The sequence below is a fragment of the Alligator mississippiensis genome, chromosome 4 (assembly GCF_030867095.1).
Source record: "Alligator mississippiensis isolate rAllMis1 chromosome 4, rAllMis1, whole genome shotgun sequence".
Lineage (NCBI taxonomy): Eukaryota > Metazoa > Chordata > Crocodylia > Alligatoridae > Alligator > Alligator mississippiensis.
The window spans coordinates 131,488,725-131,515,581 of record NC_081827.1 but is presented as its reverse complement, the minus strand read 5'-3'; the positions used below and the strand labels follow the sequence as shown (position 1 = coordinate 131,515,581).

At 44.2% G+C, this 26,857-nt stretch overlaps 1 protein-coding gene across 1 annotated transcript in view; it reads right to left on the bottom strand.

The window, feature by feature from the left end:
• The window catches only part of SAMM50 (SAMM50 sorting and assembly machinery component), a 35,112-nt gene extending 12,314 nt beyond the window's left edge, over positions 1-22,798 (bottom strand). Inside the window, exons 1-9 of the mRNA XM_014611441.3 lie at positions 22,662-22,798; positions 19,566-19,676; positions 18,302-18,403; positions 17,251-17,338; positions 14,057-14,163; positions 10,132-10,262; positions 4,637-4,724; positions 3,670-3,798; positions 2,238-2,309 (exon numbers count right to left, since the gene is read on the bottom strand). Of these exons, the coding sequence (XP_014466927.1) occupies positions 2,238-2,309; positions 3,670-3,798; positions 4,637-4,724; positions 10,132-10,262; positions 14,057-14,163; positions 17,251-17,338; positions 18,302-18,403; positions 19,566-19,676; positions 22,662-22,682 (849 nt within the window). The 5' untranslated portion in view covers positions 22,683-22,798. The remainder of the gene's footprint in view (positions 1-2,237; positions 2,310-3,669; positions 3,799-4,636; positions 4,725-10,131; positions 10,263-14,056; positions 14,164-17,250; positions 17,339-18,301; positions 18,404-19,565; positions 19,677-22,661) is intronic.
• Between the last annotated feature and the right edge of the window lie 4,059 nt (positions 22,799-26,857).

Here is a 26,857-nt window from a genome sequence, read left to right as displayed (position 1 = left end):
AAGTGCAAAACATTGTAACTCGAAACGTTGAGGACTGCCTGTATCAGAGTTTGGCAACATTGGGCCATGATGGTACAACACATCAGCTGTTGTCCATCTAGCCAGCTTGAGAGAGATAGTGTTAGCATATGACAGCATTTCCTAACCAGTGAAGAATTGAATGTCAGGGATTGAAAACTGTTGGGTTTGTAGTTATACTGTTCAATGATATAAATGTGAAAAAATGACTGTCACTATAAAGAGAATTAGCAATTAAATAACAATGCTGTAAAGGTAAGACAGGATGGTAACAAATAATTGCTCCTACTGTTTACTAGGGCTGTGCAAAGCTTCAGTTGCTGATTTGATTCAGAGGAGATTCGGCCCTATTTGGTAGCCGAATCTCCAAATCCGAACTGAATCAAGAGACCAATAAAAAGGTCCAAATAGATTCAAAGCCTCCAAATCAACTTGGAAATGATTCAGAGATTCGGAAATTCAGGCAATCCCTACATGCCGCCGCAGGGAGCTGGACCCAGGCTCTCTGCCAGTAAGTAGGGGGTGGGGATGTAACAGAAAGCACCCTTTTCCTCTTGCCTGCATTTGCTCTCCCCTCTGGATATGTTTCTCTTTTTCTACCTTTTCTTCCTTCTTCTCTCTTTCACTTTAAGATAAGGAATTGCGTTTTAAAATTTGTATGTGTGCATTTTGTATCTCCCCTTGTAGTTTGGTATTTTTATCTATTTGTGTGCCATGGCATTTGTAGCTTATATTTTATACTCCTCACCTTTCAACTTTCAACTAAATGTGTTTTAGTAAGTTATACATTGTAACAATGTTAACAAGGATAGGAATCAAACTGTCCTTCTCTGTATCAGGCTGGCCCCTGAAAGAGTGAGTGAATCAGTGATTGAATGTGTAACACAGTAGCAGCAGACAGCAATTATCACCTGGAAGCTGCAGATCAACCAACGAAAGAACTCAATAGAAGACAATGTAACAACCGGGAAATCTCTAAAGGTCACTGATCAAGGCCTAGAAGCCCTGGCCTGAGTTAATCAACGCCAGAGACCAACTTTTGGGCTGAATATCTCCAGATCGACCACTCCCAGAGCCCTATTCTAAATTCATCAACAGACTCCCAAACCTGCACGTACATGCGGACGACCCCTGGAGCTGACAGATGCTGTCCAGTAGCCAGCCGGGGGGGGGCGGGGGGGGGGTCCCACGAGGGTCAATGACCCCTGGATTGGGCAAACCTGAAAACTGGGGAGTCACCAAAGTCTGCCAGGGACAGATAAAAGGCAGTGAAAAGTGACCCTTAGTGGCGCCTTCTTGATCTCAATCTCCAACTCGACCAGACCTGTCCAGCCAGAAGGACCAGCCGGCAACCCCCTTCTGGAGGATAACACCACACTGAAAGAAGCCTCAACTGGCCATCGATGGCAGACTCCAGCGCTTGTAGGATAGGTATACCTGACTCTGTAGCCTGCTACTGTGTGTGTGTGTGTGGGGGGGGGGACACCAGCCCCAAGGTTTATGATTACAGTGTTTCAATCCGCCTAATAAACTAGAATTTTAAGGATCCCAAGTTGGACATTTGTAGCCAACAGGGAGGGACCATGGGTGGGACCCCCACCAGGCTGCATCCCCTGCCTACTCCCTGAGCCCACCTGAGCACCCCCCGATGGCTCTCCCAGCCTAGTCAAAGGCTGTCCCACCTGCCCCAGCATCCCAGCGCTTTAAAAAAAAGCCCCGCAATCAATGGCTGCTGCAGCAGCTGTCGGGGCCAAGCCCAGCCACACAGTGCAGGGCAGCGGGGATCACTCCTCCACCTGGCAGGAGCCAGTGAGTGTGGGGCTTTTTTTTTTTTTTTTTTTTTTTTTTTTTTTTTTTTTTTTTTAATGTGCCCAGATGCTGGGGCCGGGTGGGGCAGCCATTGACTAGGCTGGGAGAGTGGGCGGGTGAATAGGACCTGTTTGATTTGGAGACACGGCAGCAGCCAAATCTCCGAATTAGATTCAACTGAATCAATTTAGGCCAGTGATTCAAATCACCAAATTGAATCACTGTCCCCCAAATTGGCCAAATCCGAACCAAATACTAGCCACTTCGCACAGGCCTACTGTTTACCCTGACTGATACTTGTGTTAAAAATACATAGTCAGAAATGAGTACCAGGAAGCAACAAAATAAGCACCTTCTGCATGCGCATGCACAGCATCTATGTTAGCAGCTACTGGTAAATTAAACACTACCTGATTAATTTTCAGCAGAGCACCTCGTTTTGGCAAGATTGAAGAGTTCCGAGAATCGATTACCATGGCATGCTGAAAAAGATTCAACAATTATTTAACTAGCATGAGAAGGCTCCAGAAATACAGCAGCTACCACGTTCCAGCAAATTCACTGCATCTTATGCCACACTTTCTAGGGGTGCACCAATAGAGATTTTTGGGGCCAATACAGATATCCAATTTTTAAGGAGGCATATTGGCCGATACTGATCCAATTTCCAATGTAGTGTGGAGAGCTGCCTCCAGCTGGTAAGTCTGTTGCGGTGGAAGGGGAGGGGGGCAGATCAACTGTTCCCCATCCCCACAGCGAGGGAGGGGACAGGCACTGCCCAGCTGGACAGGGTGCAGGACAGAGGGCTCATCTGAGGGGGACAGCTCCTGCTGCTGCTTGCACCCGGGGAGGGTGGGGGCAGGATGTGCCCCCCGGATCTGTGTGGGGCAAGCGGGTGGGCTGAAGCTGCAGACTGGAAACAGGCTCTTCTCTCCAGGGGCTGGGCTCAGAACAGGGGCTACAGAAGAGGCTGCAGCCACCCCATTTTACCATAGCTCCCTCCCAGTGCCGCTGCCACCATGCGCCCAGCACAGTCCCAGCTCAACCCCCACCTCCCACCACACAGTGGCTCCCAGTGCAGTGGGAAACTCAAACCATTAATATGGTCACCCTCCCCACACCAAACTCCCAAACCCTAAGCCTAGTTGCAGCTGGACCACACCCCCTCCCCCACATCTGGATCAGGGACAGGCCACATCTGCCCCCCCAAGCCTAGGGGCTGGTTTGGGGGGCAGGTCATGCACCTTCCCCCACAGGCCACACCCTCTTATCCCAGCTGAAAGGCAAGCCGCATCCCCTTTCTTTCTCCCCTCCCCCACCGGGCCAGGTTGAGGCTAGGCCATGCCTCCTTTCCCCCTGCAGGGCCCAGCCACACACGCTTTTCCCTGAGGGGCCAAGCCACACTCCCCTTCCTCCACAGGATGGGGTTACAGTTGGGCTGCCCCTCACCCCTTCCATGTGGCTGGATGGTGCTTGCTGTGCCGGCCCCAGTGCTGGATCAGGACCACTGGCAGAAACCAGCCCACAGACGGACAGGGTGCTGCCCAACTAGCCCACCAGGGAAAAAATTTAAGCACCACTGCTCTAAGCTATTCTAAATTCAGAAGTCAAGCAAAATAAGTATTTCATCTAGTGACCTTCTCAGTGACTGGTTAAATACAGTCAAACTAGGCAGTATCTCAGTAAAAAAATAATAATCCTATAATTTTTTTGTGTTAGTCTCCAGTAAGGGTGCCAAAAAAACTCTCCTGGCACCACTGACAAGGTAACTGCACATCATTAACAAGGTACTGTCATATTCCAAAAAGTTTATATACCATTTAGGATCTGAAAAAGCCTTACAGAGAGAGAAGATTTAAGAGAGTGTCCACTTTCTTCTCGAACAGGAAAAGATGCTGTTCTTGCGAGACATCCAAGCTCTCTCCAGACACCTTCCCACTTGAGCGTGTGATTTGTCTTCCATATTGGAAACTACAAAGACATATGAGCAGTACATGAAAAAAAGGCAGTGTTATAAAATACCAGCAACACACTGATAAAAAATTTCTGAAGCCTTGTTTCTACACATGGCAGATGGGTGGTACTTACCCTTTCCAAATTGCTACACTAATTTAAGATGGGAAACTCATTTTTTACTTGAGTAACACTCACTCTGCCCAAGCCAAGATATGAACTGGCTCACACAACAACTTTCTCCCAAATAAAGAACATTTCCAGTTGTGCTGATACAATCTCTCAGGCAGCTAGCCACCTCTCTGAAAAGGCTTCATATTTTATAAACTTAAACCTATATTTCCTTTTAAGCTACTGGTGAAGTGATATTCGATCCCAAATAGTACTTTTTAATCTTTTCGCAGATCATCTCAGAATTGATGTTCTCTTTCATGTTAAGCCAAATCTATCATGAGCACATAAAAAAAAAGCGTATTTTAGAAATCTAAAAATAAAATGGAAAGCTAGGCACCTAAACCTTGAACTGAATTAAAGGTGAATTCCTATTCCACAAGTTTCTGCAATCAGGGGTAACACGTAGGAGATGCCCGTGGGTGAACATGCACCCCTTGCGCGTGACAGTACATCCCCTGGAATAAGGTGATCCTTGATCGCCTCTGGCTGCTGCTTGCGGGTGGTCACCAAACCATGGTGTGTGCCCCTGGTGGTGTCTGTGGGAGCTCCCCGCTCACCACCACCAGGCTCCTGCTGTCGCTGCCCTCCCACCACCGCTGGCACAGCCGTGCTCCCCCAGCCACCGGGGGTACACGCCATTCATGTCTGCAATAAAATGAGCAACAGATGTGCTACTGCTTACATTAAATTCTGTTGATACTCCTCTGTCAGTTTCACGAAGAGAGCTCCAAGGAAACTGTCCGGTTACTTTATACAGGTTTACTGAAAAACTAAAACATAACAATACATGGAGATCTGAAAAGTGGAAATTAAAGGAAGTAAAATTTTATTAAGTTTTTTCTTAGGAAGCAATCTGTGTCATGCTATTGTTGGAGGCCACCTGTTTGTGTAACAAGTACCTGCAAAATGCAGGTTTAACTGGTCAAAATACACTGCATAAGCCTCGGCATTCGTATGGATTTATTAGAAGTCTAATGTACAATTTAAAAGCTTAACTGTTAGTTTTGTGCCCCTGCCTTCAATTAACACTTTGGTAGCCAGCTGTTTGTATCACAAAAAAAAAATCTAGATTAGGATACATCTGTGGTTCAATTTACAGTTGATAAATTAAGCAACTGAGAACAATGACTAATGTTTTCATTTTGTAAGTTCTGCTTTTAATAGAAAGGAAGCTGTTGCATTCTTATAGGGTGTGTGTAGACAACACTAGCATTAATGCAGAGCACCTGAAAATTTTAATGTGGCTTTTTTTTGGTACATCGCATTTGTGTTTGCACAACACAGTGCTTGTGTTTGGACAATACGCTGCTCTCGAGCAATTTAAGTCCCATGTGTAATTGCAGGCAAATTCCAGCAGGGGGAGCCAAATACCCTGACATTTGGTCAGGGTGGAGGCAGGGGCTGCTACAGAGCAGGAGGCGGGTGTTGCCCCTGATGGGCAGCCCAGGGGCCGGTGCCTGTGCTCCAGAGGCTAAGCAGCCAGGAGATGCTGCCCAAGGGATAGGGGGACTGTAGCCAGCAGCCCCATCCTTGTGCTGCACCTGGGCAGGTTTAGGATTCCTAAGAGAATTCTCCAGGCAGGTAATAGGATTCCTATCTATCGTATTAGGGGATGCGGATCAGGAGTGAGTGGCACTATGGTGTGGGGGGAGAGTGCAGATCAAGATTGTGTGCATGTGTGTAAATATCTCTAGTGCAATAAACTTGCATGTTGGTCTCTGAGTGAGAGAACAAAAGCAATGGAGCTCTGCCTAGGTGATAATTGCCCTCTTTAAAATGTGAAAAGCCAGGGCTTTCTAGTGGATGGTAGCTAGCCTGACTAGGTAGGCAAACCGGTTTTTCTTCTGTTCAGACAAGTTCACCGACTCAAACATTCTACAAAATGCAATAAAGACATTTTACAACTTTTAAATTGCTGGATGCTCTCCCTTTCAAACAACTTTGTCAATCCTGCTCATGTTTAAGAGTTATATGAGGCATTTGGACTCGGGATTCTCTATTAAAATTAGTGCAAAGTGAATGTCCAAATCTCATAGCAGATTTGAAATTCTCAGATTAGGTCACTAAGATTTGAGTAAATAAAGCAGCATCAAATGTGAAAAATTCATTCAGACCTTGGTGTTGTTGACTACACAATCCTTCCCAATCTCTTTTGCAAACTGTTCTGCATATGAAGTCACAGAATACACTCCAAGCAGGGATTAAGCAGACAGAAAATGGGGTAAAAGATGGCTTTGGTGCGGATTTGCTATACTGCAGTCAGTACAGTGTAGACAGACAAACCCTTAGTTATTTCCAAGGAGAGCTTAGGAGAGTGTGGCGAAGTGGGAACTCTCCAACCAACCACAGTGCTAGTCTCCCACCTTCCTCTGGGCACACCACCCACCTCTCTTGCCTACTACACTTTGCTGTTAAATGAATAGGGTCTTAATTAGGCGGGAGGCTGCCCTTTAAATGCCCTGTTATCCTGGGCCTAAGTATGCAGCTCCAACCATCCCTGTACTGCATCCCAAGCCTCACAGATGCTCCTAAAAGCTGTGCTCTGCTCCAGCCTAAGGCTGGGCCCAGCTCAGGACAGTTAGGCTCTCGCATTCTGCCCTGTACAGACTGCACTTGTACCAGCTACCTCAGTGAGGCCTCTCTCACTCCACCGCCTCTCGCATGGTCTCTCTTACCGCGCCCCACGAGGCCACACTCATACCACCCCTCCTTTTCCACAGGGACTCACTCAACCTGCCCTCACCCAGAGGGTCCTTAGGCTTGTTTCCCTGCACTCCCTGGCCAGCAAGCACACAGCCTCTTGGGCCTCTCCCGTGGCCCTCATCCAAGCGAGTGCTGGGTCGTTTGCAGAACACTGGACTGGCTCTGCCTCTGGTCTCTCCCTGGGTCACTTACCCAGCTGCTGTCAATCAGGGGCTCCTGACTCACCCTGTTGTTTACTTGGGGCTCTTCCTCAGTTGCCCCACCCAATTGTCCACTGGCCCATCTGTGGCCTCAGGTGCCTGAAGGCTTACCTGGACCTAACTCGGTCCCCATATTAGCAAGACCTACCCTCATACCCCTTGCTCACCAGGGCCCACTTCACGCCCCCTCCTCACGGGGCCTCATATCAGGCCCTCATGTTCACAGGGCCTCATCACTTGCCCCTCTCTCCAGGGCCTCCCAGCTGTCACTCAGGTGCAGGCCATCCAGTGCCCCTCTGCACCCTGCTCTGCATCTCCACTGAGACCCATACTCTACCCCCTATCCTGGGGCCTGGGGATCAAACACCCCCCCACACACTCAGGTGTCATTCACCAGCGTGCCTAGCCCACCACTCTCACTTCCCGGGGTCTTGCACCCCCAACATGGGCTCAGGTGGCCACAGCCGTGCCTGGCACTCTAATGCCACCGATAATAAATAACACACCCGAAGGTAGGTGCTGGGGTTACGGCACCTCCCCAGCGAAAGGCGAGGAGGAGAAACTGGACTGGCGTTTCCTGGGGGCTCCCACGCCACTAGGAGCCCCACCAGGCTATATTTCCATGGCAGGGTGCAGTTTTAGGTCATGCCTAGGACCAGGAGCCTCCTAGCCATCCTCATAAGCTCCTACCCTTACCTCCTAGTGCTACTGGAGCAGCAGCTCCACCAAGAGTTGTTGTTTCCTTGGTGCCAGGCAGCAGACTGATGCCTCCAGGCCTGCTGGTCTGAATCTTAAAATGGCCACTCAGAGCTAGAGCCGCACCTGTCGGATGCCTATTCACGCTCTTGAAATAGCAAACACCAAAGGTGCTCTGCCACAGAGAGGTATAGAGATAGCTGAATCAGGACAACTCAAAATGAAACAGCAGATAGTAATAAAAACTGCAATATTTAATGTCCTATTTCTGAAACTTCTCTCAGAGAACAGAAGGGGTAAAGTAGAGGAAGAAACTGAAATAGAATTTAGAAATGAATTAGACTTAAGTTTGTTAATATCAGAAGTGATCTACTGCAGACACGTGTAGATAAAAAAGTATCAAATCAACTGGATGGAATAATTGACAAAAATTGCCTTTGCAGAACCAAAATCATTCTGTGAATAGATTGTGAGTCACCGATGCCTGAACAGAAGAAAAGCTGGTTTGCCCACCCAGTCAGGCTAGCTACCATCCACTAAAAAGCCCTGGCTTTTTACATTTCAAAGATGCCAACTATCACCTAGGCAGAGCTCCATTGCTTTTGTTCACTCACCTAGAGACCAGCATGCAAGCTTATTGCACTGGAGGTATTTCACACACACACAATCTTGATCTGCAGCCCCCTGCCCCCCCACCATAGCCCCACGGTGCCCCTCACTCCCAACCCGCAGCCCCTACCCCACCCCAACCTTGCCTTATGCTTCTGATAGGAGGGCACCCCTGCTCTGGCAGCCAATCAAAGCAAAATCTCAAATGGCTCCCATTAGACTTGCTGTGCTAGGTATTCTGGGAACTGTAGTTCCTACCTAGTGGCAGCCATGTTTAAAACAAACCCGGGCAGGAAACCATTTGGCTTGCATTTAAAAAACTCTCCCGGACACAGCACAGGGAAGGGGTTGCTGGCCACAGCCCCTCTTCCTCCCACCCAAGCAGCATCTCCTGCCCACTCAGCCTCTGTGAGCACAGGCACTGGCATAGCCTATGCTGCCTTCAGAGGGAACCCCCCCCACCCCCCTCTCCTGCCCTGTCCCTGTGGGAGCAGGGGGAGGGAAGGGGGAAAGAAGGGTGAGCAGAAACCAAAAAAAATGTATAAACAGCAGCAAATAACAGCAGCATCTGCTGGCTAAAGGCCAGAACACTGCGCCACCTGGTGGCACAGGTGATTAATTGCAAGTCTTTGGAATCAGTGGCTGTTTGGACAAAACGAATCCACAGCTGGGGCAGTGTAACTACAGAGTGACGCAGAACAGCACATCTGCGAGTATCGTTAGTTTCAGGTGCTAAATGGCCTTTTAGAGAGGTGGGGAATCCCAGATCATGCAAACACAAATGCAGATGCGTCGGTGTAAGTGGGAAATATCACGCTGTCTACACTCCCCAGGATACTTGAAAAGGGAGACCAGATTTCACTGCTGCATACAGAAAAGCAAACCAAATTAACCATTTAATTTACTCCAGGGCTGTCCAACTTCTAAGAGGCTGGGGGCCACATGCCCCCCCCCACATGCCACCAGGATGAGCCATAGGCCCCCAGGCTGCATGGCACAGGGACACCCCTGCCCTATCCTGTTGTGTCCCCACTCCCCACCCCCACTGCCATACTGCACAGGGGCAGGAGGGAGAGTTCAGGGACTGGCTGGTGCTGCAGCCAGAACAATGTTGGGACAGACAGTTGGGTAAGAGCTCAGCGACTACAACTGACGCCTTCCCAGGCTGCACGCAGTCTGTCAGTTAGACAGCCCTAATTTACTTAATTTTCTTGAGCTGACAGTGGAAAAAAAAAAACAAACCCCAGGGGATTCTGAATGAAATATGATTCTCAAATCATATTTTGCTTACAATCACTTGTAACCCATTTTAACAACTACAATATTGCTACTACTTTAATAACTAGGTTGCCATAATAACTCTATTTTTCATGAGATTAATAAAAAAACTGTTCAGTTTTACAGTTAAACATCTCAAAGTGAAGTTCTTACCAGGCAAGAAATTAAAAAGCTTCTTCACTCAGCATACTTGCTCCCTTGCAGTTTCTGAATCTCATCTGATTATTCTTGTAATAAAAGCAATTTTTCACTACATACAGACCTATTCATTTGCAGCCAACACAACTATGTGAGAAAAAACTGGCTTGCGGATTCTCTACATAATTAAATTCCTATTACAGAATCTTTTTTCCCTGGCGACTAACCATTAGCCAGAAAGAACCTCAGTGACATCCAGGTCCCAAGCTAAGTTTGCAGGGCTGGCTGTAAGGAAAACCATCTTTACCCTTGGGAAAAAAACAAAACAAAACAAAACACAAAAAAATCAAGAGACTAGGCCCAATATACCATAGCATAAGCAAGCAGTTTTTCCTTAACTTGTGCTGCTTTCACACAAAATCAGTATAAAGCATTAAGAATAAACTGTGGAAACTTATTAAATATTTCTGTTACTTTTCAGAATATAACCTCACTTTAATTTTATACAATGTCACAACAGTATTATATTTAAAAAAAATGGTGTGCTTCCTACTTTCTTTCAAAGTTGCCTGGCTGTGGTTTGAAGAATGATAGGCCATATGAAGTTTCCTTAGTTCCATAGGAAAACTGGAAGGTCACCTTCTCTGCACGTCCAAAGAGATTAGGGAATTTGAGCCCAAGGACCTAGGAAGAATGGAAAATGGTTTGATATCTATTGTATGATTTTGCTAAAATAATTAGAGACACTAAAACACTTGATTATGTAGCAGACAAATTTACCTGTGTTCCTACTGCAAAGGATTAGAAGTGGAGGAGTTTTTAAAAGCCAATTTAGTTGCCCATAATTATGCTCTTCATACAGTTATACTTTTGTCAGCACTGACAATGAAAATTATTGATCTCAGTATTATCTTTGTTTATATAGTTGGTTTTGCATTCTGATACTCAGTACCATGCTGCATGACTTTTAGTTTTCCATGGTTTAAAAAGATATTTTTACTGGAATTTTGAACAATTTGGCAATTTAAAAAAATTGTTCTGAAAAAATGAAAACTGTGTTTCTAACCTCAGTTGACAACAATTCTGTTTTATTTAAAGATCAAAAACTATGTGGCCTTTAATAAATGGTTATGTAGTAATATGAAAGATTTAAAATAATAAAATCACTTAAAAATATATATACTCAACACAGACACACTATTACTACTCTTGTCCATCAACAAGTGCTGATTGTTAAAACCAGATAAAACTCAGGATTTTTAGTTCACGAGAAAATTTGATATTTTGATATTTGTTTTCATTCTGCCTCCAAACAAAGCCTAATTCTTCAAAATTTTCTGCAAACCAAGTTACTGCATCAAGAACATCAACAAATGGTGTTTCCAAAACAAAATATTCTCACAAGGACCCTAGCAGTTGCTGATGCAATTTGGTAGTCATGTCAATTTAACAGTACCATTAACTCAGGAACAAGGGGGCAAAGACACCCTACTGGCCCAGAAGTCCCAGACCTGCAGAGCCTGGAGGTCAAAACTCCCCAGAAGCCCACCAGGAAATCTGCCTGGCAGGAAAAAGATTTGATCAGGAACATAACAATAATCTAATGGAAGTCTGAATAAGAGATATTTCACACAACATTTGGGAGTGGGTAAACTAAAAAATCTGAAGCAGCTCCAATGACAACATAATACTGTTAAGCATTGGAAGCATTTCACTTAAATTTCCTTGGCTTCTCATACCCCAAATTCATTTTTTTTATGACATCATAACTCATTTAGCTGTGAAGGTAGAAAAATTGTCTTCTATTGAAAGCTGCAACTGCTGTTTCTCTGGGGTGTTTTTAAAGGATGTCCTTTTAAGAAAACATGAAAAGGTTCCAAAAGGTATAAAATAAGACTAGCATATCCTATCAAATTTAAACTGTCTTGGTCTAAAAGCCCTTGAGAAAGTGCAGAGATCAGAGATACAATATAAATTTTTTCTTTTTGCAATTAAGACTATTAGGCAGTTCTACACGTTACCACACTGATATAACAGGCTATTTATTTATTCACAATTTCTACATATTTCAAATGAATTTAAGGGGACAAACTTCTTGAATTTTTGTTAATTGTTCGTATTTAAGCGATTTCAGTCCCCTGGAGACAGACGTCATGCTTTTACAAGTCATATTTTCATATGGTTTAAGATATTTTCATATTAAGATTGTGTAGGAAGAATAACAAATATGGCAGATGACCAGCTTGGCTTAGCAGAGAACACTTCAGTGAACTTAAACACAAAAAGGAAGCTTACAAGAAGTGAAAGATCGGACCGATGACTAGGGCATGCAGGGATGAAATCAAGAAGGCCAAAGCACAATTGGAGTTGCAGCTAGTGAGGGACATGAAGGGCAACAAGAAGGGTTTCTACAAGTATGGCATCAACATGAGGAAGACTGGGGGAAATGTGGGTCATTTACTGAATGGGGGAGGCAACCTAGTGGCAGATGATGAGGGAAAGGCTGAAGTACTCAATTACTGTACTTTTTTACCTCAATCTTCACAGGCAAGGTCAGCTCCCAGACTATCTCACTGGGCAGCACAGTTTGGGGAAGAGGTGAGCAGCCCTCAGTGGTGAAAGAACACGTTAGAGACTATTTAGAAAAGCTGGATGTGTACAAGTCCATAGGGCCAGATACAATGCATCCAAGGGTGCTGAGGGAGTTGATTGATGTGATTGCAGAGCCACTGGCCATTATTTTTGAAAACTCATGGCAATGGACAGAGGTCCCAGATGATTGGAAAAAGATAAATACAGAATCCATCTTGCAGAAAAGCAAGGAGGATCCAGGGAACTACAGACGAGTCAGCCTCACCTCAGTCCCTGGAAAAAAACATGCAGCAGGTCCTCAAGGAACAAGGAGCAACAGTCTCAAGGTGCAGCAAGGGAAGTTTAGGTTGGATGTTAGGAAAAAAACCTCTCACTAGGAGAGTGGTAAAGCACTGGAAGGGGTTACCTAGAGATGTAATGAAATCTCCATCCTTGGAGGGTTTTAAGCCCCAGACAGAAAGCCCTGGCTGGAATGATCTCATTGGGGATGGTCCTGCTTTGAGCAGGAGACTGGACTAGATGACCTGCTGAGGTCCCTTCCAACCCTAATTTTCTATGATTCTATATTTTTTTCCTCTACTGCTTTGTAATAAAAACAAACAGAAGGAGGAGCTACTGTATAGGAAAAACAGATAAACTTTCTGTAGGGCAGTGGTTCCCAATCTGTGGTACAGGTACCACGAGTGGTATGCAGACAACCTGGCAGTAGTACGCATTAACAGATTTATTAAAATTACTTTATATGAGTAAAATTTGCTGGTGGTACTTAAGGTTCAACTGAAAAATGTGCTGGTGGTATGCAAGGTTGTATCATTTTAAATTAGTGGCACAGTCTGTCAGAGTTTGGGAAACACTGCTATAGAGGGTGTTTTAAAATGCATCAGAGGTGAAGAATTTATTTTTCCTCCACTCTCATTCAACTTTGAAACTGTTTGGTATTAATTGTAATATCAATTAGTAAACAATTTTCAGACAGGACTGAAATTAAAGTTAGCCTGTTCCTTCCATTGTAATTGGCTATAAAATATAAATTCAATGCAAATATGTTTTACCATATTCGGATCTGGAAAGTTCTATACTTCTCATCATGTAACAACTGGTATTGATCTTCAAAAGGAAAAAGGAAAAGAAAAGAAACATAATTTGGAAGTAAAATAACCTAATATTCCTTCAAAAAAAGTCCATTTTAAATTGGTGTGGCAGAGAACAAGTTGTTCAAACTTTAAGTACATAAAGCAAGCTAATTGTATTCAACATATATTTTAATTAATTTATAAAATACAAGAAATAGTCCATTAATCTCCAATTCAAAGCACAACCCCTCAAGTGTACTTATTTGACCATTTGGCTAAATGAGAACCTGTGTATTGGACCAGATCTAGATATAGGCATAGGATACAAATCTGAAAGTGAATGCGACCTATTTGGGCAGAACAAAAAAATATTCCATTGTGTAAAGACTGCTGAATACTCTCAGTGCAGGTCCAGAATGAGAACTGTAGAGACACTGTGCATAAGCAGTGTGAGGCAATGCTGTGCTGAGATATGCCATACCAGCCAGCTTCCAAACTTGAAGCAAAATAGTAGCATTAGCATGGAGAGCTGCACGTATGTCAGTATGTTCTGCCAACAGGCAGTTTACTGGCCCATGTGTCATGCCACATCACTTCCATTTTGGGAGCTAACAGGCACAACGGGGATGCATCACACAGACTTACTCATGTAGGTAAGGGCTAAAACTTCTTAGCAAAGCTATACTGGAGAAATAATTTGGTTAAGATGAAGTTTTAATTTACACAACCCATAAACTAACCCTCAGGTTTGACAAATTAATGTAAGTTGCCTGACATTAAAAAAAAATTGCAACATTTTAAAATCAGTCATACCATGCTGCCTTCATTATTGCCAACCATAGTGTTATAGCTTCCAGTTAGTCTTCTCAATTCTGTTACTTCAAATGTTACATCTAAACCATTTGGAAGGGCATCATCTCCTAAATAAATACAAACATTTATTATTTCTTCAAGAGTCTTCTGTTTGCACAATATTGCTTTATAGCTGGATAAAAGACACTTTAAGTTAATTGAAATATTCCTTTGGAATGTGAAACTAGTTGAATTAAATACTCAAAGGAGACTGCATGATACAGAACGCTGGCCTCAGAAAAGTAGTCTTTGTTAACATCTGATTCAAGCAAAAAAGTTTGGTTTTTATAACACTGACCCTTTAAGTAATAACTAACATAACGTGGCATTTGATACCTACTCAATAAAAGTGCTGCAGGGTTTTAATAGGCATAGGTTTTACTTTTAGTATAAGGTATATGTGAAATAGTCAGTGGAACAATAATCCCAATATAGCATTCCAGATGTCTTTCAGAAAGCATGGTACAATCCATTAAAAAAAATAAAAAAATCTGTGGTCCAGTCCTGTTCTAACTGAGCTATTCTACTGTAATGGTAGATAGAGGGCACCCCTCTTTCCTTTAAGTCAGGGATTGGCAACCTAGGGGAGGCAGAACCATGCTGTAGGCAACATTTGACAATGGGGAGGCTCTTTTTGTATTCCACCTCAGTCAACTGCCTAGGGTTCCAGCAGAGGGAGAAGCTCTGCCCATGCTATACCATATTCAAACAGCAAGGGCTCCTGCAGGAGTGCTCTTGCCAAACCACACCATGGCTGAGCAGGGGCAACAGCAGCCATATCCCAATGTTCCTTTGATTCAAACTAAGTCATTCCAGCCCCTGCCCCCACCAGAAAACATTGCCAATCCCTGCTCGAAGCAGTTATGATGTCACACTTCTATGGAGTAATCAGTAGCATTGCAGGCCTCTCATTTTCAGTGACAGACTACTTCCCTAATTAAATAGGCTTTTTTTGATAATGTTGGCTCAAGATCCGCTCTGCTAGCATGTAACAGTTAAAAAATTAAATGTACAACAGTTAAGAAACCCAATATATTATAATATATAATATATATTATATTGAACTTTACCAAATCACTAACTATATACAACATATTTTTAAATTCAATGCACCTAATGATTTTTTTTCTACATCTGAAAGATACTGGAATAAGTAACAGCAACAGAAAGTGAATCACTATTAGAAACAGTATAACACAAGTTTCATTGCTCTGTTTTCATTATGTCTGAATGTTGACGCATGGAGTTTGCAACTAGGAAAGGCAGCACAATTTCATTATATGATTGCAAAATTAATTGCTTCAGGATTACACAGAATGTTGATTGGGAGAACAGATGACCCACGTCTAACCAGTCTGTTATTTCTCTCCTGGAAATGTCTAAAAATGTCTGCCTAAAAAAATGTCTGCCTAAAAATGTCTACTTGTAATAGACCCACATGCTTCTGTGTATTCAGACTAAGGTAGGCATGAAGTACAAAATATTTCAGTTTGAATGGTTGAAGTCTAACAAAGTTATAAACAACCCTAAATATGGTCTTACAGTGGAAAGTATCAGGCAACCTAAAAGGTAGGCTATGTTACCAGCCCTACCTGTGTAGCAGAAAGCCCCCTTTTCCTCTTGCCTGCATTTGCTCTCCCCTCTTTGGATATGTTTCTCTTCTTCTACCTTTTCTTCCTTCCTTTTTCTTTCACTTTAAGATAAGGAATTGTGTTTTAAAATTTGGATGTGTGCATTTTGTATCTCCCCTTGTATTTTGGTATTTTTTATCTATTTGTGTGCCATGGCATTACTTTTGTAGCTTATATTTTATACTCCTCGCCTTTCAACTTTCAACTAAACGTGTTTAGTTTCATAAGTAAGTTATACATTGTAACAATGTTAACAAGGGCAGGAGTCAAACTGCCGCTTCCCTGTAGCAGGCGGGCCCCTGAAAGAGCGAGAGAATCAGTGATTGAATGTGTAACACAGTAGCAGACAACAATTAACACCTAGGGAAACCACAGATCAGTCAACAGAAGAAATCAATAGGAGACAATGTAGCAACCGGGACATCTCTAAACATCACTGATCAAGGGCTAGAAGCCCTAGCCTGAGTTAATCAATGCCGGGGACCAACTTTGGGGCGGAATATCTCCAGGTCGACCGCTCCGAGAGCCCTATTCTAAATTCATCAACGGACTCCCAAACCTGCACGTACATGCGGATGACCCCTGGGGCTGACAGATGCCATCCAGTAGCCACCGAGGGGGGAAGTCCCATGAGGGTCAACGACCCCTGGATTGGGCAAACCTAAAAACTCACCAAAGTCTGCCAAGGACAGATAAAAAAGCAGTGAAAAGTGACCCTCAATGGCACCCTCTTGATCTCCAACTTGACCAGCACCTGACCTGTCCAGCCAGAAGGACCAGCCAGCAACCCGCTTCTGGAGGATAACACCATGCTGAAAGAAGCCTCAACTGGCCATTGGCGGCAGACTTCAGCATTTGTAGGATAGGTATACCCGACTCTTGTAGCTTGCTACTGTGTGTATGCGCGCATGTGTGTGGGGACCAGCCCCAAGGTTTGATTTAACTTCATTACAGTGTTTCAATCCACTTAATAAACCAGAATTTTAAGGATCCGGAGTTAGACATTTGTAGCCAACACCTGTAATACACACAGCTCCACATACACATGGCTATACAGAGAATACATTAATAAGGTTGTAAAGTTTCTGAACCCAAGCTAAGGAATGCCAAACTTGAGGTTTTCTATGCAACTTTAGCTCTGTTACAAGGCAGAAATATATTTTGATACAGTCCATTTACCAAATAATCCAGTACTATAGTTTTACCACAAAAATGTGCTGTGAATGAAAAAAGTTATATTGTTCCTAATATAAGGTGTTACGGGAACAGCATATGGTTTGAGAGTTAAAGTTATGAAGAGAAGCTCAAAGGATGCGAGTTTTATTGGCTCTACCAAATATTTCCAATACAATACTGAGCAAGTGTTCAACTGTATCTTCAACCTTGCCCCAGTTTCTATAACTACGGATGAGGAGATTTGTATTATAAACACTGACAGAAGCTTGTTTCCTCTCTCCCTTGCTCTCGCTATATATAAAGGAAATATAAATGAGAAGTCATAACTCACAGTGCTGCAATATTTACCTTGACAAGTATCAATCAGAACTTCCACCTGTCTAAAAATTCCCAGTCGAAGCAACTTTTCACGAGCTTCATGTGATTTTCTCATTACCTAGAGAACAAGATAAGGAATTCAGCCTTGAATCTCAATAGAAAATAGCTAGTATAATGGCTGAATATGTAAGGAGATCCATGCATCATTCACAGACTTTGAAGGACATGTATGCACCTCCTGAAACCACTTCAGGATGCCAAGTGCAGGATAAATTAAACACAGTGAGAATCCACTTCAAACGTCTGCTTGCTTCATAACCTTTATAAAACATCCTTTTGTATCCAATTTCTTCAAATCATGCTTTTAAAAGGTAAAAACCCACATACGCCACATGGCAGGATCATAAAACAACTATATACTACAACTTTGTTTTTGAAACTGTAGATAAAGTCATACGTTAAATGCTGAACTGAAGGCTTAACAAAATGTTCTACATAAAATACTTCAGCCTCCAGAAAACAATGGCTGTCTGTATGGGTAAACTGACCAGCAAAACTACAGCAGTATCATTAGGGCAATCAAGTTCCCAGTGTTGAAAAGCTCTAAGAGCAGTATGGACAGCAGCAGAAAGAGTTCTCCAAATCACGTATTGTTCCAGAATACCGTTACACCCTTCTGAATGATCCACACTGCTAAGGCTGCCATCCAGAGTGAAAACTATCATAGCTTATCTTTTTTTAAGCCACCAAATTGAGATAATCAGCTACATAAAGCATGATTTCACTCTTGACAGTGACTCTAAAAAAAGCATCATAGCGTTCTAAGTTTGCCACTGGTCATTAATCTTGAACCTAGTTAATGAGAAAATAAATAGCTTTTCTATCGTGCTGAACCTGGGATTTAAAAGCCCTTTTCCTCCTTGATAATTATCAATAACAAAAATGTTGCATGCTAAACTGATAATATTTCCCAACCATTTTAAAATCTACTTTCAGACTGTAGATTTACTTCTCTAATAGGTATCTAATGCATGGCCATTTTCCAAGACAATGTAGTGTTTTATAAACATGCCATACTTACATCAATCAGGTTTTTAGCCCTGAAAACATCACTGATTTCATACATGATAATATTGTCTTTGGTTCTTCCAAGTCCATCGAAGTGTACATGTTGAACCACCACCTAAACATAACAGATGACTATTAACAAAATGTTAAATATCTGCTTGAGAGGAAATTAAAAGCTCTGAGACAGAAATAACACTGCTATCTGAATAAAGTTACAAGACTACCACATTTGTGAACGAATTACCACTAACATATAATAACCAGCAAACCTAGAGTATGTGCACTTCAACAGGAAGTGCATGGAAAAAAAGTAGTAGTTAACTCCAAATAAAGAACTAATTATAGTTCTTGATAGCTCCCATAATTTTCAGAAATTTAGTCACAAATCTTTATAGACAAATCAGTCATTAGCTGTGAGCTACAGTAGCACGGGCACTAAGGCACACAGTTAACAACCCAAAAGTATTCATGGTGTGGATTGCCAGATTGAATCTGTGAACTCTGCTTAATACCTTGTCACAACGACACGAAAGAGGGAAATATTTCATTAGCTGAAATCATATACTGATTTTAAATTAACAAGACCAACAGTATAATACTTGGTGTAACTCTTTTACACTAAGCAAAAAGTTTGAATACAGAGTCAAAAAATGAATGAAGTACTTGGATAACTATCAAATAGTCTCTCACAATTTAAATACTGTAGACTAAAATACATTGCATGGTCTTTAATGCTGAGATCTTAGATGATTTTAGCCATTTTTTCCTAGACAGCAGAGCACAGTTTACTGTCTACTAATGGACTATATAGATTACATCCTCTTTATTTCTCCAGCTTTTTTTGTGTATGTATAACTTCGGGCTTTCTGTCCAAAAGACCACAGATGCTTAAATATTCCCTCCCCCAATTCTATAAAATAAAGAATAGCAGCCACCTAACTTTTACTGGCAGATCTTCAATAATAATGGTGGGCCCATGCAATGGACTAAACATTGTTTTTATTAAGGAAAGAAATGTTATCAAACTTCTAATAGGGTTTACCATGAACTAAGCCAATGGAAGAAAAGTTCTTAAAAATGGACATTCTAACAAATTCTAACATGATCTTATAGTTTTAAATGTATTTTAACAATATTTCTCTTGTGCAAAACACAAAGGGAACACCAAGTATAGGATTTAATTTACTTCTTTTACATCCCAAATAAAACACTGATTTATGACATGCCATACAAAATAAATAAATAAATACATTCAGAACCTTTGCCTAAATACTCACATCTTTGTTTTCAAGAATTTCCTGTCTGGTTTCAGGTTCAACTTCAATTAGATCAGCTTCTTCTCCTAAAGCACCTAAATCAGGTCCACTCATTGGAAGAGGGTCCAAACTCTAAGCAACACAGAAAAATAAAAATGTGTTTTCTATTTTATAACTTAAGTAACTTGTACCAAAGAGCTGTTTCTTCTATAGCAAATGAGAATATTTTTCTAAATCTGGACATCCTCCCCACCACAATGAATCATGAAACCATAATAGGAGAGATAAAACACTGAGAATTGAATATGCTGCTTTTTTTTTTAAATCATGCATGCTTACTAACAGAGTTTTATTATACAATAAATAATTTCCAAGATGAGTATTTTCCTCATTAAGACACCGTGCATGCGTTATGCTTGCCAAAAAACAGATGCAGTTCTTCACATATATAGAGTTTTGCAGAAAAAGAGATCTTTCCCTGGGTAAAAATTTCAGCACATAGCTTTTCTGTTTACTCACAAGCCCTTCAAAAAGACTGTATGAATCAGTTGTAAAGAACCTCTTTTCAGCAGGTAAGCTTATCTTTAAGAGAGGCTTTCAGCACTTCAGGCATGTACAAAATTTCAGACCAGGTTTTTGGGGGGTTAGGTGCCAAATACCTCACTACCCAAATGAAAAGAGGCTGTCAGCAGGCCGCTTTGCTTTATGCATTACATCTTTTTTGATTTGTGAATATGAGCGTCTTTACTCTCACCAGCTTCCTCCAAGTAACTGTTAAAAATGCAACACTGCCATTCAGTAGCACTTTTCAGATATGGATTTAAGACAGATCAGTTCCATCACAATGTGGCCTTGTTTGCTGTATAGAGAATGCTGAAAAAAACGTTACGTGACAGCACAAGTTTGTGGTACTAGTGAAGACCTGGGCAACACATAGGGTTGTCACCAGAACAGCTGACGTCACAGCACTCCAAGCAGGTTAAACTTCTGGAAAGTTAAGAGTTACCATTCTCCGGATGGAGTTAACCTGGGATCTTTTCCCCCACAACAACTGGTATTGGCTCTTTCAAAGAAAAGCATGAAAACCAGCTGTGGGATAACCTGATTCTATATTAAGATTTAAATCAAATCACTGATTGTTAGAACTTGGTGAAACCTTTGCACACAAGCTTTACTTTTTCACCCCAAAGTTTTGCCCTTGTGAGTTATAATAAGGGTATGCTCATGGTGGCTATAACAAAGGACCAATCCCACACTCAGTACATTCTTGCTTCCAATGAAGCAACAGCTCGCAGTGCCCAAGACAATGTGTGGGCAGGGAAGCACTTTCTTCACCCTTGTTGGTCTGCTGTCATGCCCTGTCGCTGAGATGTGCCTTTGGGCTGCGGGGCCACAGAACCAGTCTTCCAACCCCAGCCACCTCCACAGGCAAAAAGGCATGGGTGGGCAAAATGGTGGATCCAGCCAGTGGCTAAACTCCATTTCCCAGCAGCCCCTGTCCACAGTATCCATGGAGACCCCAAGAGAAGCAGGACTGTGATAGGGCACAGTGATTTGTGGCACAGAGGTGGAAAGGGATCTTGGAGTCCTAGTGGACTCCAAGATGAACATGAGCCGGCAGTGTGACGAAGCCATCAAAAAAGCCAATGCTTTATCGTGCATCAGCAGATGCATGACAAATAGGTCCAAGGAGGTGATACTTCCCCTCTATCGGGCGCTGGTCAGACCGCAGTTGGAGTACCGCGTGCAATTCTGGGCGCCACACTTCAAAAGGGATGCGGATAACCTGGAGAGGGTCCAGAGAAGGGCCACTCGTATGGTCAAGGGCCTGCAGACCAAGCCCTACGAGGAGAGACTAGAGAAACTGGACCTTTTCAGCCTCCGCAAGAGAAGGTTGAGAGGCGACCTTGTGGCTGCCTATAAGTTCATCACGGGGGCACAGAAGGGAATTGGTGAGTATTTATTCACCAAGGCACCCCCGCAGGTTACAAGAAATAATGGCCACAAGCTAGCAGAGAGCAGATTTAGATTGGACATTAGGAAGAACTTCTTCACAGTTCGAGTGGCCAGGGTCTGGAACGGGCTCCCAAGGGAGGTGGAGCTCTCCCCTACCCTGGGGGTCTTCAAGAAGAGGTTAGATGAGTATCTAGCTGGGGTCATCTAGACCCAGCACTCTTTCCTGCTTATGCAGGGGGTCGGACTCGATGATCTATTGAGGTCCCTTCCGACCCTAACATCTATGAATCTAGGGCCAGGGTTTCCATGGAGACCACCCAAACAGTGCTGGCAGGGCATGTAGCTGGGCAGGGAGCAGGGGCTGAGATTCTGCAGCAGTGACAGTGTAGTCTGGAGCCATGGCAGAGCCACAATGCACTGCCTGCACATCCCCATCACTCCTGTGAAATTCTGGCCCCAGCCCCAGAGCATCCCCACGCACCCTGCCAGCACTCTTCAGCTGGTCTCCACAGAAACCCCAGCCCCACATGTCGGCCCTGGCACTCCTGGGGTTTCTAAGGAAACCCCAGCCCCACCCCGCCCCTCCTGGGGTCTCCATGGAAACCAGCCGCATCCACGTGGGGAGGGGCTGCTGGTAAGCCCGGGGCTGAACTTTGCCCACCAGCCCCACGGCTCTCCACACGACACCAGGGCCAGAGCCTCTCCAGCTATTCAGACTCAAGACGCCTCCGAAGATGCGGGCTCTGCCCTCAGAAAACAAAGGCAGCGTTTGTTGCCTACCGCCAGGGCCACAGGAGGCCCGGCCCCTTACTGGAGACGCCCGGTTTTCGATGGCGGCCTTGCTAGCCGGGCAGCCGGCCACGCCCCTGACAGGCTCAAGCCGCACCCCCCGCGTGACGCTGCCCGGCCGGGAGACCCCTCCCCGCGCTCCTATGCCTGCCGGGGGGCAAGAGCTTTCTCCCGTTACGACCGTTACTGACCGCCCCTCCCCCGATCCCAGCGGCCCAGGTGGGGGAAGGTCGGGCCGGCAGCAAGCGCTCCCCGCGGAGGAGGGGGCGTGGGCAGGCCCGGCTGCTGTACGGAGGACGCAGAGGAGACGCGACCCCCGCCCGGTGCCTCTAAGTGCGCGCGGCTAGAGGCGGAGGGGAAGGAGCGCCCTACCCGCGCCTGCACCGTGCCCATAGCTGCTGCAGTGCCCGGCGAGCAGACGGGTGGAGGCCACGGTGCTTCCCTCAGCTCCTGGATCGCGGCACGAGGGCGACCATGACAGACAGTGCGGCGTCTGCGCCCATTGGCCTGCTGGCCGGAAGGGGCGAGGCGGAAGACCCCGGCTTCCGGAAGTAGCGTGTAGGGGAAGCCCCGCCCCCAACCTTCCTCTGCCAGGCCCTGCCTGGCGGTCTCACGGGATACTCCTGCGGGGGTGGGTCCCTGGGACACCCGGGTCTGGGCCCAGGTTGGCCAAGGGCAGTGCGGGGTTGAAGGTTGTTGTCAGGAATGGTTTAAACCTGGGTTTTTCAGCGAGGAGGAGGCCGGTAGCACCTTGGGATGCCAAGGGATCCTGTCAGGGGTGCCACGAGGCTCCTGGGCAAGGTCAGCTAGCAAGAGTCTCAAGAGAAAGCTAGATATCAGATGAAATATATTAGCTTTACCCAAAGACCCTTCTCTGCTTATCTCTAACCGACACAGCTACAACCTATACCCAAGAGAAAGCTGGAGCTTTTAGGCTGTAGCTGTAGGCTTCCCATGTTCTTTGCAACCGAAAAACTCCAATATTTTTCCAGAGGTGAAGGAAAAGAGCGCAAACAAATAGCAGGCATTTTGAAAGGGCTGCCACAAGCCTGTTCAGGGGTGCTGCGAGTCAAACAGGATTGAAAACCACTGGTTTAAACAGTGTTCAGATCCAGTCTCGGCTGAGTGCAGTGATGGCACGAGTTGCAGCCCACCCCTACTCCCAGCAATGCCACAGCATCCCACTCATCAAATTATGAGACAGGGTTTGACTTCTCTACTTCAGACTCTCCTAACCCATTAGCCAGTAGCCTCATTTTTAGGTCCACATGTGGAAGGTACAGTAGTGCTTTTGAGATGCATTTAAGCCAGATCAGTTCTATACAGTGGCCTAGCTTGCTGTAGCTAGCGGCTGTGAGAATGCTGAAAGAACATTTGAGCACAAGTTCACATCACTTTTAAAGACTTGGACAATACCTATGGTTGTTACCAGCACAAGCACATTTGGAAGATAAGTTCAAAGGTTCCTTTTAAGATAAGGAAATGTGTGGATAGGTGGTAAAAAAAACTGTTAAAAATAAAAGGGGGAAATTACTCCCCAGTACATAGCTTATTAGCAAATCAGTATTATGTGACAAAACAGAGGGAAACACAACTCACATAAGTGGCCTGTCCCATGTTTATTGTTTATCTTGAGTGGGAGATTTCATGTCACAAAAAGTTACAGGGCTGGTATAGCAATACCCTTCCCAACATGAACACAGTACAGTTGATGCAGAAGCCTGAAGCAATGACTCCAAAGTGTAAATTCCCAACTCCTATTAATCTGACTGGATGGTAAAAAGAATTAACTCTTTAACTGCTCCTCATCTGAATGAATCAAATGAGAAAAATGTTGGATGCTAGATTAGGAGCTGGGATTTGGTGTAGGAAAGAAACCAGATGGAAAAACCCAAAAAAACAGAAAGGAAAGGGAAAGAAAAGAAATCAGAATGGAGGACAAAGAGAAGCAAAGGACTGAAACAAGAAACTTTTAGTTATGACATAGAGGTCATATTTGCAATCCTCTTGCCATTCTGTTATGTATTATTACAAGGTATATAAAGCCAATGAAATATAATCACACATACACTTTGGTCTCTTCTCTCAGTTTGATATATTAATTTAAGGGAGGCAAATTGTTATGTCAATTTTGGGATCAGCCCATACAGAGTCCAGTCAATGACAAACTTTCATTAAAAACAGACCCTGCACACGTTTTTTATATGGTTCAGGACCTGTGTTTTGTTAGCAGACCTTTATTCCAAATGCAAACTGCAATCTAGAATTTTGCGCAACTAAGATGTGAGAAACCTAATTTCTCAGAAACAGAACTCTAAAATAGTCTTCTCAGCTCCACTCTGCTTTTGGCACTGCTTGTATTTGTTTGACAACTTTTCTATTTCGGGAGATATCTAGGCTCCCACACACACACACACACACATATAGTGTGAAGAAAGTCAGTTGCCTCAGAATAGAAACCAAACCAGCCGGGACACTAAGCAGAGGGTCACTAAAGGTTAGGTAAGAGAAAACACCAAACAGAGTGGGATGCCTGAACTCCTGTCCCTCTCTGGAGCTAGATATCAGAAGCAGTGCTGCACATGGTAAGGTACCTCTGTCCACTCAGGATTCACCAAGAGTCCTGCTCTAAGGCAAGATACTTACTAGGGCTGTGCAAAATTTCTCCGTCAGTTTCATTTTGACGCTGTTTTGACTCGTTTCAAGCTTGAAACAGCAAAATCAAAATGAAACAAAGAGCTTCAAAACAGCCTCGGAATGAAACGAGGTAAGTCAAAACGTTTTGAAAATTTTGAAACGTTTCGAGTTTCAAAGCTCAAGCTGGGCTTGCCTGCAGGGAAACAGGAACAGAAAGTAAGGAGAGGGAGGCAGAAGGAGGGCTCTCATTATTGACCGTGTAGCTGGCCAGTGACTGTCATCCTTCCCTGAGGTCTCTTCCAATCCCAGGGCTATATCCATTTTTCAATTGCTTAATTTCTGCTTTTAGTTTTTCTTGGGAGTCTTTAAGACTCCTTACCCGGGATTCTTGTTGCCTCTTACTACCTTCTTCATACCAGTCAAAATAGACATCCCATTGAGTTTGAGGGGTCTTGCTACCTCTTGACTCTAGAACTTTTCAGAGGTGGATCAGTTTATCAAGATCAAAGGTTCCTTCTGAAGGAAACTGTTTTGGAGGGTTATCCCTGGTATACCAATTCCATTTATTTAAAAACTTACATGAGTTTTGACCATAATGCACATACATATAACCTGCTGGGGTTCCTTTTGGTGAGGTTGGGACATCCTTTGACCCAGAGCCCCCCATCCTTCAATTCACACAGGGCATTCACACAGGGAAGAGGGTAAGGGACTTGATGTGCCAATTTTGAACCGAGAGCAGCGCATGAAGCAGCGTCCTAACAATTATTTGGTCACATCAACTGCCAGTTACCTGGACAGTTTCCGTGGATGGGGAAAGGATAAACCTGTCTGCTGAGTCATGAGGTTCCAGTTGGGCCCCCTTGCTTTCAAGTCTGCCTTTCTAGACAGCCTTGGGGCAGCTAGACCCAACCTTAGTCTCAGACCTGGTCAGTGGCTCATATTCTTTCCTTTCACACAAGGGAACTTTTGCACTGAGGCACGGGGTTCAAGAATATTTCTTTAGTCCCAGCCTTGGTCAGCGACACCGTGGAAAACACTCACATTATTCCCCAGGTTTCTATATTCCTTAGTCTAGACTTTTCCTTTTACCCTTTTAATTGTAAACCGGTTTCATACAAACCCTTTAGAGTGTCTGACAAGTTTGTATTTCAAAAGTTCGGATGGCATAAGCTCGAACTGGTTTCCCCGACCCACATGGGCAGTCCTCCACCGATAACCCCTTTAGAGATTTCAAAAGGTCTCTTACCTTGATTTGGCGCCTGGGGTTTCGGAGGGGAACGGTCCGCAAGCCCGTCGGTACTCTCAGCCGGGCGTTGCCATCCAAGTCACGGCACCAAGAATTGTGGAAGAAACAGGCTTCACTCTATTGTTTGGTCACGAAGTTGTCAGAGACCTTTATTTACAAGTAGCTACTGGGGAGAGTACCGGACAGACAGAACTTCCTCTTATCAGTCCTGCATGTTGTGGCCCCCCCCAATAGACAATTGAAGCAAGCCTTTTATGTGTTTCAATTCAGGTCACATGACACAAGATATAACAAGTAAAAGAAAAAGTGTTTTGGACCAGAAAGTTGCAAGAGGGCATAGACTGTGGTTTGACCTATTGACCTCATAGGTCTACTCAACTCAACAAGGGAAAAATGGCGGGAGAAAGAGCAGATTGAAAAATAGGCAGGGAAAAAGCAATCATTAGCAAATAGTGCACTAACTCAAGAAGTCGGTAGAAATTAAGGCCTGGGGTTTTCTTCTTCCACAACAGTCACACACCCATGTCACGAGTTTTGCCTGTCAGTAGCTAGAGGTGCAGGGCCCCAGAACCCAGACTCCCCCTGCACCTATCTCCTTGACAGTTGGCAGGCTTTGTGGCCACAGCAGGGCCTAGCAGGCGGCAGTTTTCACCCCCTGTGCCCCAAGACAGACACAGTTCCA